General features: G+C 38.9%; 1 protein-coding gene across 1 annotated transcript in view; it reads right to left on the bottom strand.

Annotated features, from left to right (window-relative positions):
- The window catches only part of LOC126194632 (transportin-3), a 202,484-nt gene that overhangs the window by 175,169 nt on the left and 12,305 nt on the right, over positions 1-15,010 (bottom strand). The window contains exon 4 of the mRNA XM_049932800.1: positions 4,095-4,250. Within this exon, the coding sequence (XP_049788757.1) occupies positions 4,095-4,250 (156 nt within the window). The remainder of the gene's footprint in view (positions 1-4,094; positions 4,251-15,010) is intronic.

The raw sequence follows: 15,010 nt of genomic DNA, 5'->3' as shown, positions 1-15,010 counted from the left end.
CAAACTGCCCATTCACATGAATGGACACAGGCAGACAGTGTTTGTTGGTAATGAGGATCACCCCTTAGCTAAATATGCCTTGGTGTACGGCCAGCACATCTTGGCACAGTGTTACACCGTCCGGGTTATCTGGATACTTCCCACTAACACCAACCTATCCGAACTCCGGAGATGGGAACTTGCCCTTCAATACATCCTCTCTTCCCGTTATCCACCAGGCCTCAATCTCCGCTAATTTCAAGTTGCCGCCACTCATACCTCACCTGTCATTCAACAACATTTTTGCATCTGCACTTCTGCTTCGACTGACATCTCTGCCCAAACTCTTTGCCTTTAAATGTGTCTGCTTGTGTGTGTGTGTGTGTGTGTGTGTGTGTGTGCGAGAGAGAGAGAGAGAGAGAGAGAGAGAGAGAGAGAGAGAGAGAGTGTATACCTGCCCTTTTTTCCCCCTAAGGTAAGTCTTTCTGCTCCCGGGATTGGAATGACTCCTTACCCTCTCCCTTAAAAACCACATCCTCTTGTCTTTCCCTCTCCTTCCCTCTTTCCTGACGAAGCAACCGTTGGTTGCAAAAGCTTGAAATTTTGTGTGTGTGTTTGTGTGTTTTTTTATTGTGCCTATCTACCAGCGCTTTCTCGTTTGGTAAGTCATGGAAGATGTTAAATAATTTAGTTAGATGTGAATGTTTTGAGGTGAACTTCTTTAGCCAGAAATTTGCTATTTTAGGTTTTCCAGGAGCTTTCCAATTGTGAGTAGAATTAATTGCTCCGGTGACTTCATGTTGCAAAATTATCACTTCAGGCATTTGTGGTATCATCTTTTGTGTGTCTGTTTCTGCTTGTATCCACCTTGCATGCCTGTTATGTTGTACAGGGTTTGACCATATGTTGCTCCAGAAGTGTTCCATGTCTGTTTATGTTTGGTGGATTGTCTATTTTAATGTGTGTGTTATCTATTGTCTGGTAAAATTTCTTTTGGTTTGTGTTGAATGTTTGATTTTGTTTCCTTCTATTTTCACTTTTTTTGTATCTTCTAAGTCGTTTGGCCAATGCTTGTAATTTCTGCTTCTTTTCATCTAATTGCTCTATCACTTCTTGTTGTGAGATTTTATCTAACCTTTTTCATTTTTTGTCTGATATTTCCTTTCTTATAAATTGTGTTAGCTGTCAGATGTCTTCTCAGTTTTTCTATTCTTATCTGTAGCCTGTGTTGCCATGCTGGTTTTGTGGGTTTCTTCTGCGTGTTGGTTGGTTCTGATCTCTGCCTAGTGTGTATATTTAGTGTAGTGAGTGCTCCTATGTAACCAGTAGTTGTAACTCTTCCATAGTTGTATTTGCATTTATTTTGTTGTGTATGATTGTGTTGATAGTTGTTATTGTTGTTTCGACTTGTGGGTTATTTGGTGGTCTATGCAAGAATGGTCTAATGTCTGTATTTGTGTCTTTGTATTCTATATATGTCAGCTGAAATTTTTCTTCTATATCTAACATGTGTGTCACTTCATGTTCTATTTGTGCTTGTTCTGGTGGCTGTTTTAAGATTTCGTTTTACTCTGATTATTTATGCGTGTTGTTCTTGTTTGTTTGCTTTGGGATATTTGAGTCCATTACTGTATGTTCTTCTTCTTCTTCTGCTTCTTCTTCTTCTGATTGCACATTATTTTGTTCCAGTATTTGTTGTACTTGTTGTTTGATGTTTTCTAATTCTGACTGGGGTATCCTGTTATTTTTGATTATTACACAGATCTGATCAGCTAGTCGTCATTCTGCTAAAAATTTTAATTCTGTGTATCTGGTAATAAATGTTGTGTATACTTGTGATCTGTATCCAGTTGTGTTGGTTCCTAAGTTTGTTGCTTCGTAATAACAGAACATGAGGTGTCGGTTAACTTCATCTGACCATCTCATCCTCTGTCTTTGTTTTCCTTCTAGAGTGGTTGCAGGAAGCATATCCTGAAAAACACCTCTATTTGGATTTAAATCATTTTCCGTGTGGCTAATAGTGTCGTTACCATTGTGGATGGGCATAGGGTTCAAGCGTCGTCCCCGACCATGACAGTGCTTGTCCGAGGCTTCATTAGTTCTGTCCTGAACCAACTAATCACACTAAAAGGGGGGTTAGCCCTATTAGTGGTTTGTTCTTTTCGTCGCATTTTACGACTGGCAGAACATACCGGAGGCCTATTCTTTTCCCGGGCCTCCACGTGGTTTATTATTATTATTATTATTATTATTATTATTATTATTATTATTATTAGATGAGCTGGTGGACCCATGCCTTGGCCACAGTATCAAACTAACATATGAAATCATGATGGCTTCTTTTTGAAACAGTCCGAACATCACTGAAAAATTTATTTGTGCATTTGCTGTTAGTCAGCAACCAATAAACACAGCATCCATCTTGTTCACAGTAAATTTTTCATGTAAAACGTAGTGTGCTATTTCTTCTGGCACATCTTTGGAACCAGTTATTTTATACAACTTTAATTTTTGAGTGTACAGTGCCATACGGAAAACTTTTTTGGTGTTTTTATTTGTCGTTGCAGTTTTAAGTATCATAAAAATGAAGACAACCTCTTAAGTATTTGACAATTTCAAATGAATTTATGTTGGCAATAAAAAATCCAAAATGAATTTATAACAGAATGAGATTTCAATTAATCAATTTGCATATAAAAACACACTTACTTTAGAGAGTAAACTCTATAAAGTAAACTGATACTCAACTCACATTATTATAGAACATGTACAGTACTAACAACCAATTCATTTTCTATGCCAGACCAAGAAATCATCTTATTGCATTTATATTTACACCTTGCTTCTCAAGAGTAACAGTTCACACGGCCTTAGTTGCTACACCACATCATGCAGACTAGAACTTCAGAATTACAGATTTTCTTTTTTTCCACTTCTCACGGTGAAGTCTGATGAACACAATTTTATGATTTGCCGACTGGTCATTACGCTGCTTGTGACTGCTGGCAAGTAGCAATTATAAATGTTCAAACTGTTGAGATCCCTTATAGAGGTCCCATTCCCAAGTTGCCTTATGTGCAATGAAGTTGCTTCCAGAAAGATGATTGCACATCCAGAGCTCTCTAACAGGAACTTGTGGGTGTAATTCCTCACATCTAGGATTATTGCAATGATGCCAGATACTGTGATGATCAGGAGCCAAACGAAAACTGGTTGCTATGTGAGTCTTTCACTATGTTGACGTGAGACAATCACTGGAAATTTTTGTAGGGTTCTTGGTTACAATGATTATCTTATCAATAGAGTTTTGGGACTCCAACTCAGTGCAGCACAGCATCCTGCACTTTCTACATCATACTCAATACAGCAAGATAAGAATTTCCAATTTTAGCTTCGGCACAACATGGTGGAGGAGCCACATAAGGAACTAATTTTGGTTCAGCTCCTAGCCACAGTGACACTGGTTGGTTGGTTGGTTTGGGGAAGGGGACCAGACAGCGAGGTCATCGGTCTCATCGGATTAGGGAAGAACGGGGAAGGAAGTCGGCCGTGCCCTTTGAAAGGAACCATCCCGGCATTTGCCTGGAGCGATTTAGGGAAATCACGGAAAACCTAAATCAGGATGGTCGGACGCGGGATTGAACCATCGTCCTCCCGAATGAGAGTCCAGTGTCTAACCACTGCGCCACCTCGCTCGGTAGTGACACTGGTGACTCTGCACAAGTGCAGGAGGCCACATCTTTGTTAACACTGGTAGGATCAACACACTGCTATCATCCATTTGAAAGGAACCCCACTGTGCATGCACAACATACAGACATGGCATCGACAAGAAAACTGCCAGTTTGGACAGTAGCATCTGCTAGTTGTCAGCTATCACCAGCATCAATCACCTGAACACCTGAAAGTGAGCAATTGCCTTGAGGAATACTGCGAGAAAGGTATATTCAACAGAACTTCTCAAAAAGACGGAAGTGTTATGACATCTTGTATAACTAATTCTCCACTTTATAAAATCAATATCAGTATTACTGTTTCAGTAAATGTTAACTTACTGTTCAAAACTTGAGTAATTTACCAACACAGAAGTACGAAAGCAAATACAATAGTCTCACCTGATGGTTAGTAAGCACATGAAATGCATGTGCTACAACCATATTTTCAGCCACATCTGGCAGCGTGATGGCCTGGACAGATACCCACGAGGTGAAACAGCGTAGAATTCGTATATGAATCTGAGAATTCTCACCACTGTTTGAAAGACACACTTTCTGTTACAAGGAAAGACAAAGAATAATTTTATTGGAGACAAACAAAATTATAGAAATGTAATAAAGAAACAGAAAATAATATCAAATATCTACAAGAATGTATTTCTGTAAAAAAAGTACATAAATGTGAGCTCAGATAACTAATATGTTAAACGCAAACAGAAAATTTATTTCAATAAAATTTCGCAGAATGCAGTGTTAGCTTTACTAGTATTCACAATCACTTTTAATGAAATTGTGACGGTGTTTCTCCAAGGAGCATTGGATATTATTTCTGAGAAGTAATTACTTAGTAGTTGATTTCACATTAATTACTACACTGCTGTATTTGAATAGCATGTAAATCACCAATTAATAATTTAGTAAATAATTTATAACTATAGATTACCACATGTACCCTCTGCCTCAACCAATGAAACTACCTTCAGGTGATTATTTTAAGAGTGGAAATGTGAACCACAAATGGATCAAAACTTTCCAAGACTCCAGTAATGAAAGACTGTCCTAAACAGGAGATGTCAAGGACAGTTCCTCCCACAGTAATTCATTGGCCACAAGGCATTCAAATAACTCAACGTAAAAACTGATGATTAACCACCAAATTTACCACTCTTCTTCAAACCTGGCATAACTAATCAAAAACCCTTTTCCATCTCTTGCTTCATGTGGATTCTGATTATTATATACAACAAATTGCTCTTGGGTCAAGATGCGGTATGTGCACATTACACCAGGTCCATGCCCAGCAGGGATCAAACAAAATGATCTAATGAAATTTTATGTAAATTTTTATTTAGATGGCATATGGCTACACAAGTATTGGGTTTCTAGCTTTAAGAAACAAAAGTATTGCGAATGACACCATAAGAAATTATTGTAATTATAATAAGAGAAACATATAACTAACTCACTGTTTGACAAATTATAAGAGAGTATACAATTTCTGAGCAAAAGCAGCAATATGAGTTGCATTTACAAGGTTTATTTTTATAATTATCATCTTAAACAATGATCTCTGAAGTTTTCTTTGCTCGCATTAGTTGTGTGCTTCTGGGTGTTATGTCAAGTTTGGCAGAATACCTGCAGGGACAATATTAATCTTAAACACTGCATCATTCTCACCAAACATTTATAAATAGTTGTCATTCATTTTAATGCTGTACATTTTCAATACAATACAGATCTCACATACAGCATTTCAAATGATTGTATCAAATTACAAAATCTGTGATGCATTTAAAAGTATTAAAAGTTGTGTCTGCTGTTTTCTGTAATGAAGTGTTGGCTGTCTCTGTAACTGACCAATTCTGTGTAATACCATTTACTTTTGTCAATGTGTGTGGGTAATCATTTAATGAGCACATTATAACTTACACCTTTTTAAGTGAATATTACAAGTCACTACAAAGTAAACTCTAAGACCTTTTTCAGAAAAAGAGGAAGTTATATCAGAATTTAGTGGTCTGTCAATATTGTACCCATTTCTAATGGGGGAAAATGTACCTTGGTTAAACTAGGGCAGAGAAGGGAATCAGTTGTGACGTCTTTGAAGTTAACAACCTGTCCGGTATCACACAAACACCTAAAATGAGGGTGGGTGGACAAGTAACTGATACCCATTTCTCCAAAGCATGAGTACCTTTACCATTGTGTCACCTGATAGCTTCATTCAAAATGGGGCTAAAACAAAAATTAATAGGTAAGATCCTAGTCTATATTTATCCAACTTTCAACCACAAATATGAACAGCCTGTATATGAGAGGGGTTTGGGACAGGATTAGAATTAATTTAATACAAATTTTAATTGATGTAGACAGGGGGTCACTTCTCTACCAACAGTGGAATTGACTCCAACTCTATAATGTACAGACAATTAACCATTTTATGACCTTATGAACATATATGCCTGTATGGGCCGTATATGATTCTTTCACAACCCCTTTGGGTATTTTGTCACATCACAATGTAAAATACCTACAACAGTCAACACTTAAGCCAAGTTATAGTGGCCATCTGCAGGGATATACAATTTGTACTGGAACTGGAGTACTCTCATATATGTGTGTCTCAGCCAGTTTCCTAAGACCCTCCCCAATTGTTAGTTCTTAATGTCCCAAAAGACTGTAAAATTTTATGATGTAGTAACTTCCTTCAATGCCTTACCTAAAAAATATGTACAAAATACAACAAAGACAGATAAAGTAGTAGTACTCACCAAAAGTAGTGATCACGATCAAGAATAAGTATCCAGTCATCTGTCACAGGCAGCCCAATCGCAATCCTTACTTTTGGTGAGTATGGACTCTTTATCTAACTTTTTCATAAATATTTATATTCTTGTTTAGAACTTATATTTATATTCAAGGAACACTGAACTGACTTTTTCCTTGTTTGTAAGGATCATTTCAATGGACAGGAGGAAACATGACCACCATTTAAATACTGGGCATCTGCAAAGAAATAATACTTTACTGTAATTCATATGTTTTCAAAACACTTTTGTTTCAATGAATTTTTGGTGCCCTTACATCATTTGGTTGCATTTCTTCCCTTCACCTGCCCCCCCCCCCTCCCCCCCCCCCCCCAACCGCAGTTAGGCTTGCCAATGTACAATTATTATTGTGGTTGCAAGCAATGGAAACTCCAAAATACTACTGATTTACTACATGAAAGCTATTTCCATTCATGGCTTAAAGTAAAGAGGATAACAAATGGAGAGCAGATGGGGGCTAAAGTGTTAAAATGAAATTTAAGCATTGAATTTACTTGTTCTCTAAATCAAGCAACTTGTCAAGAAAAGAACAGTTGTTTCGGACCAGTGCTGTATCCAGCTTTAAGAGATTTTCTGCTTCTATTTTATGTGGCCACTCAAAGTTTAGAGCTGGATTGTTTGGAAAATAAATTATTAACTGTGTTCATTTAACAGACATTTGTGTCATGATAGAGATGACTTAATAAAACATATTATTGCGATCAGAAGGACCAACAGAAAAGGGAAATTTACTTAGGTTCCTCAAATGATCATGGGTCAATACTTCCATATGTCAATAAAAAGAATTTGATGTGCAATTTCCTCCATGAAGAAGAAGAAGAAGAAGAAGAAGAAGAAGAAGAAGAAACGCCTGGAGATTTATAGGGGTAATGCTTTGACAGCATAAGACAGAATTTTATAACTGATAGGTGTCTCCATGGAGGTATGTAATCAAATGCTGTAATTTTAATTTTATCATTTTACGAGATTAATGACAAAACAAGGAGGTACAGCTAAAACAACAGGGTTGATGTATGTGGGCTAGCTGATCAAGCTACCACTGTTTTTAACAGAATGAAAACACAATTTAACTCCCTACAAACACAATTCACTTATCTTGTTACCTAAAATCCATTTGAAGTTGTTATATTCTCACTATATGCCATACAATATTAAAATGTATCAAAAGGAAAATGCACTTGGTGATGAACACATAACAGTACAAGACACTACCATTGCATTCAGAACTGCTCAACAATTTTTCAAGGAGGAAAGAGAGATAAGGCTGTGGAAGGTCAGAAAGGTAGGGGAATTAGTGGTTCTGAAAACTACATTAGTTTTTTGTACTTCACCTATCAGCAGAACTAAGAACTTCACTTCCTGAAGATTCTTTTTATTAAACTGTGATATACTGAAATGACTATGCCAAAACCACTGCCAACTGATGGATCATCTTGCTTGAATAGAAGCCAAACTTCAGAAACAGTGTTTTATGTACACTCACGGCAACTTACTGCTGTTCAGGTGACTGAAGGGAGACTTATCATAGTAGAGTAGTAGTTTTCACTGATCTCACACTGTCCTTGTTTACTCCCACTCATTTGTCCACACACTTCAGTGAGTGGTCTACACTGCATGTTGTGACACCCTGTGTCCAAATTAAGTTTACTCAGCTCTGCATATTTCCCTGGATTCCAACATGAATCAGTGTCCAAGAGAACAAACCAACTGCCCTTACTTTTGTAGCAGAAGATGAAAGCTATATATGACCTGGATATTTTTTATCTCCCTGGTAGATGTATCTAAATGCTTGAGAAGCTGGGAATCAAAATATGCAACTATGCCCAGGTAACTACATATGCTCCTGTGCCTTTAGAATCCAGTAGAACTCCGTGTAGGATACAGTAAATTCATTAAGAAGGTGAATAATGAATCAAATTAATCTTTAAACTTCCTGGTAGATTAAAAATGTGTGTCAGACCAAGACTTAACAGGATCTTTGCCTTTTGCAGGCAAGTGCTCTATCAACTGAGCAACTCAAGCACAACTCACAATCTGTCCTCACAACTTTGCGTCTGCCAGTACCTCATCTCCTACCTTGGAAATATCCCCTTGGTTGTGGCTATGCCATGTATCCTTTCTTCCAGGAGTGCTAGTCCTGCTAGTTTTGCCACAGAACTGTGGAGTTTGGAAGGTGGGTGATGAGGTACTCAACTGTTTACACCAAATTAAAAATTGCTGTGCATATCTAAAATATGCTACAGGAGAATGAAAAATGAAAATTTTCGAACACAAGACATGGAAGCATGTTATTTGCATGGCACAATGACAGAGCAATGTAAAAGGCAATGTCTTAAAGCTCTGTGTTGTAATTGTGAACAAATTAATGTGTTCCACGCAATAAGAAACTAGACTGATCCGGTGTAACAGCAGTCTGTTGTTTCAACACTGTACTCTGTTAGTACACATTGCAGGCCTGCTAGGATAGAATCACTGAGTACAATGAGTGCAGTTAATCAAATTATATGGAGGTCATATACAGGGCCCGTCTTTGATGTAAGGTACAAGTCTGATAAGAGTGGTCCCCATTAACTCTATTACAATATTCGCTCTGGCAGTATGTGGCAATAATGGTAGCAAAACACTGATGATAAGAGGTACTCCAGCAGCAACTGATTAGCACTGCTTCATTATAGTAGCAGATAATGTGAGGTGAATCTGCATACAAGACAGGGAACAATGGGCAAGGAAAATGTGGCAAACAAATGTTTACAAATCATTTGTCATTACTGACCGTGTTAGAAAGGGAGCAAGAATAAGACATGCAGTTGCAGCATTAATACAGCCTGGAACATTTTTGCAAACAGCCTGGTCAAAAAAGTGCTCTAGTGTCCAGTATCACTTGCAGATCAGTAACCATTTCTTTTCTTCGTCATGTTTTCCTTTGATGACTTGCCTCATTTTGCGTTAAGGCACATGCCATACTGACTGCTATACAGTTGCACTACTCAGCAACTGTTGGAGTAATACTTACTTATAACTATTATCCACCCTGGGTGGAGGATGCTGGGAGTAGAAGCTTGCAATCAGCTCATAGCACACTTGCTGCTGAGACAAGCCTAATCACCTCCTCTCAGAGCAGCCACCTTACAGCTTATAGAAGAAATGAATATGTCATAGATTCACCCATCACAGAAATGTCATGAAAGTTGATGGCGAGCTGCTACGAGGACCAGGTACAGCATCTTTACTCACTTTTGTAAATAATATTAACAATCACTATGCACAACACTGTATTCACAATGGCTACTTATCATTAAGGCACAGAGCACTGTTACATAGCTAATGTTGGCAGCAACCATACACATTCTGGAGCAGCATGAAATCAGCTGACTTATAATGATTACAGAGGGGGCATGTAAAAGTGTGCAACAAGCTTCTTCATAATTTGCTGTCCATATCAACATATGTCAATAAACCAAACATAACTATTCTGGTACCACTCAATCGAGTGGGCACTTCAAATTAACTTAATAAAAAAATTTCCTTGTAATCGGAAACATATATGGCCCCATTGACAACACATTACAGGAAATACACTATGAGCCATATCTATATATTGAATCAGGTTGTCATTGCACCTCTGCTTGCAGCCTCAACTATATGGTGAGTGGTTACCTTTACTCTTTCCTTGTTTGGATTCCAAACTGGAAATGTAATATCTTTCAAGTATTCTGGGTCAACTGATGACACAAGGTGGTGAAGGAATCCAACCTCGGGGCAAAACTCTAATATACAGCATATTTTATTTTATTTATTTATTTATTTTTTATTAAAAGACAGCTCTCTCTCCTTCTGGAAGGGCCTTCTCACTCATCAACTACTGTTAAAATTTCATTCCATGGGTAGCAATATGGAGCAGTGCAAGACACATTTTATATAATTATACATTCTGAGGAGTTGCTGCAATCTGCAAAAAGCCACATGGAGTTCAGATATTATCCAATGGGTCACTTATTTTTGTCCTGAAGTGTGAAACTTCCGTAATACACATTTCAGTAACCACTTTCACATCATCAACAAAGTCTCCCCATCAAGGACAACATGCAAAACTGTGTTTGCTAATAAAGCTTTAATGCTATCATAAACCAGGTCCACTATTTCATGAACTCTTGATGGATACAATGGAGTTTAGGGTATGTAACACACAGGCGATTAGCACCTACACTGTTTTTATACGTATGTGCATGCTTATGCTAAAAGGTATGAAAAGTTGTATCTTGATTAAACCTCTTACAAAAAAAAGGAGCACTAATGACATGAGTCATAAGGAATTAGACACACTGGCTGCAAGTGGGCTTGATTTAAAACAGTGGGGGAATTTGAAAATTTGTGCCGGGCCAGGATTCGAAACCAGGTTTTCTGCTTTCTAGGCAGATGCTCTGACCACTACGCCATCCGGACACAGTGGTCACTGCAACTGCATGGACTACCCTAGCATGCCCCCCCATCAGACCCAAATTCTCAACTTATCCACACACTAATAATTTAGTGTCCCTTGCCCATTACCTTCGCTGCTCACGGCATTTTGCCGATTCCCATAAGTGTTCAGCCTTGTATGTATCTGCGTGTCTGAAATAACAGACACAATACATACATTAATGAAATTTCTAAGAAAAGTGGTTGAGTCATCTTTGAGAGGTATTTATTAATGAGTCATCCAGAAACACCTGAGGGTAAAAATCGTAGAGGGAGACCAAGAGATGAATACATTAAGCAGATTCAGAAGGATGTAGGCTGCAGTAGGTACTGGGAGATGAAGAAGTTTGCACAGGATAGAGTAGCATGGATAGCTGCATCAAACCAGTCTCAGGACTGAATACCACAACAACAACAACAACAACAACAACAACAACAGTAGTGCATCAAAGGTAAGTCACTGGAAAATGGTGAAACACACTTTTCAGGTCCTATAAGGAACTATGAAGTATGATAAATCCTTTGATGGAGGCTCAACACTGATTGCCTACCCTAACTCTGATTATGGAGGTGATATCTCAACTAGATGGTCCACCAATGGAATTCTTATCATGTGAGGAGGACCCACTGTCTGGAATGCTTGAAAGCAACATCTTGTGGCAACTCCAATGGCTGAAGCAGAATACCGTGCCACTGTCTCTTTGATCAACAACATTTGTTTGAATGACACCTTGGACACGAACTTGGAATTTCAGGTTTGAATCAACTGATAGAACTGTGCATTGACAATGAAGCTACCATATGTATGTTGAAGAGTACATATGAAGGGAAAATAATTGACAATCAAGCAACCATACATAGGAAGGAACAATAATAAGAGGCATGAAACATATTGAAATCCCACAGAAGCTCATTCAGCAAAATACTGGAATGACTAAAATCAAAACCTGTGGAATGTTCAAGTTACTGAGTACACCATTATTTTTTTGTATCTTGTTGTCATACATTGGGCAAGGTGTTTACATACTCTGAACTTGAGAAACTAAAATCCAAACAACATATCTCAACTGACTCTCAATGATGAAAGTGTGTACATCATCAAAATACGCAATTTTTTTAAGTGTCTGTACTACCACTGCAGATGACAGCCACATTTCACCACTAACCTTTCTAGGTTTTCATCTTTTGGCCTGTGTTACTATCTTTGCAAAGATAATTAAAGTTTGACAATCATCATTCCACCATGGGACTCTTGAGCCTATGGATCCTTCCTGACTACTTTGGAACTGACACTTCTATAGCCTGATGGATCACTATAGCGATGTGATCCATCACGTCGTGGACACACTCTCTTCTTTCAACAATGACAAATTAACATACAGTGCCCTTCTGCCTCTGATTATTATCCATTTTCACAGCCTCCTTTTGAGTGGTGATGTGTTGGAAATGTTGCCCCTTTTGGAAAAACAGTGGGTTGAACAGTGGGTGTCTGCCACTTCCTGCACTCTGAAAAAGTGTGACAATTTCCCAGTATTCAGAAAGCAGATCTTATTATGCAGGAGAAACTTCCTGACAGCACGATTCCTAGAATATGAATATGCAGTCATATGATGAGCACTGAAGTCTCCAGAAGAGAGGGCAGAGATGTTGGTTGATCAATGATGTCTTCAAGAGCAGCTACATCAAGTGGATTAGATCTTCAAAAATATAAGACACAAATGTAATTTTAGATGGCATATACACTGATTAAACAGAACAATATGACCACGGACCTACTATCGATACAAACCTGTTCAGGTGGTAACAGTCTCACCTGGCAAGGAATGACTGCAAATCAGATACACACACAGTGCATGTAGTACCAGTGAGCATGCTGTCTGTGTGTAGATTGGGGAAGGCGTGCGATCTGTATGAGTTTAACTAAGGGCAGATTATAATGGCCCAAAGGCTCTGCACAAGCATTCTGGGAACTGCACGACTTGTTGGGTCTCGAGGAGTGCTGTGGTGAGTTTCTTCAACATGTGGCAAAACCACATCCAGACGTCGTAGAGTTGGGTGGCTACCCCTCATTACAGATGTCAGACATTGTAGCCTGGGCAGACTGGTAAAACAGGGCAGGCAGTGAACTGTCAAGGAACTAATGTCAGACTTAAATGCTGGGCAGAATACAAATCCGTCTGAACACACAGTGCACCAAACACTCCTAACGATGGGCCTCTGCAGCCGACAACCAATGCATGCGCCAATTTTAACACCATGACATTGGCAACTATGAGTAAAATACGCACATTTCCACTGGCACTATATTTTGGCACTGTGGCAGTGCATTGCAAAGTCTGATGAATCCTGATACCTTCTTCACCATGCCAACGGGAAAGAGTGAACTGACGTCTTCCAGGGGAACAGCTACTCGACACCTGTAGTGTGGAATGGAGACACGCTGGTGGCAGTTCCATTATGCTCTGGGGAACATTCATGTGGGCATCCATGGGTCCAGTGGAGTTTGGCAAGTCACAATTACAACTGAGGATTATCGTACACTGGCTGCAGATCACATACACCCCTTCATGACTATTATGTTTCCTGAAGGCAGCAGTATTTTTCAACAAGATAATATGCCATATCACAAGGCCAGGAATATGATGGAGTGATCTGAGGAAGATAGTGGCAATTTCCAATTGATGTGATGCCCCCCCCCCCCAACTCTCCACATCTGAACTCGATATAACACATCTGGAATGTGACTGAATGTGGTATCAGAGCTCATTGCCCCTATTCCTGGAATTTACTGGAATCAGGTGACTTGTGTGTGTATATGTGGTGCCAACTCCCTCCAGCAACCTACCAAGGCTTCATTGCTTCCATACCATGATGTGTCACCACTTTTATCTGTGCAAAAGGTGGACATACCAGTTATTAGGTAGGTCATCATAATGTTCTGGCTGATCAGTGTAGATTTCTGCGGCTACTGGCTCAAGGTTAGTTCGGAGGGAGATGCAGGAGCTCCAAAACTAGTCACATTACATGGCAATATTTTATCTCATATCAAAAAACTTCTCTTTACCTCTGTACTTTTGTGTGCAGGATTTTGGAGAGTAGGTGGGAATGTAGGGGGATAGGGAGGGGGGTTATTCGTTACTTCATCTGCTTGTGTGTCCTGGTCCACAATGGAGTCATTCAAACTGGGACAACTTGTAATTATCTATCCAATGCTGCTTTCTCTGGCTGTGTCCTGTTTCCTGGGGGTCTTTTATTGGGATGGAGGAGAGCTTTTGTTATGTACATTGCAATGTCCTTCCTTACGTATACTATTTAATCAAGTCAATAGCTCTTGGCAGCTTTTAATACCAGCTCTCCCCAAACAATGGTAACTAATTATTTTGGGTTGCCAGCCTCACTAGAAAAGGTTCACTCCATGAGACAAGAGGAAATGTTCTAAACAGAAATCAGTGGTGAATCTGACAATCACAATGACCGAGCATCCATTCATAAGGATTGTTGAACCATAAGGAAACCAACACAGAAACACAGACACTATACACAAGCCTGGCCTATCATCATCACACAAAGATTACAGTGGACTCTGAAAAAGGAAGGACAGCACATAGGATATTTAACACTTACGTGTGGAGAGAGGTGCAGAAAGTAACTGTTAAAGAGTGATATGACAATATAAATTCAAAGTATATTCAATATAAATTCACACCCTTTAATAACTGTTTCCACCCTTTTACACTTTGACATGTAAGGTCTCCTCTAGTCTCTGTATCGCCTAATAAATGCTCCATTTTTACACTATGACAAATAAGGTTTAAACTAGCCTCTGTTAGACCCTTAGGCACTTCCAGTTCTTCCTGAGAGTTAGTAAAACCCACAAACAACTAGTCCTCCAGTCTTCAACCAATCAAAATTATTTGCTCTCATCCATAAATGATATTACAGGCAGTTTACTAAGGCACTTTACCTTCGACAGTGAGCAATGTGCTTCTCCGTTCTCCACCAGTCCTTATTGAACTGCTCTCTCATTCC

Source organism: Schistocerca nitens, chromosome 7 (genome assembly GCF_023898315.1).
Source record: "Schistocerca nitens isolate TAMUIC-IGC-003100 chromosome 7, iqSchNite1.1, whole genome shotgun sequence".
NCBI classification, from domain to species: domain Eukaryota; kingdom Metazoa; phylum Arthropoda; class Insecta; order Orthoptera; family Acrididae; genus Schistocerca; species Schistocerca nitens.
Note: the sequence above shows the minus strand (reverse complement) of the source record. Positions and strands in the feature narration are given on the sequence as shown.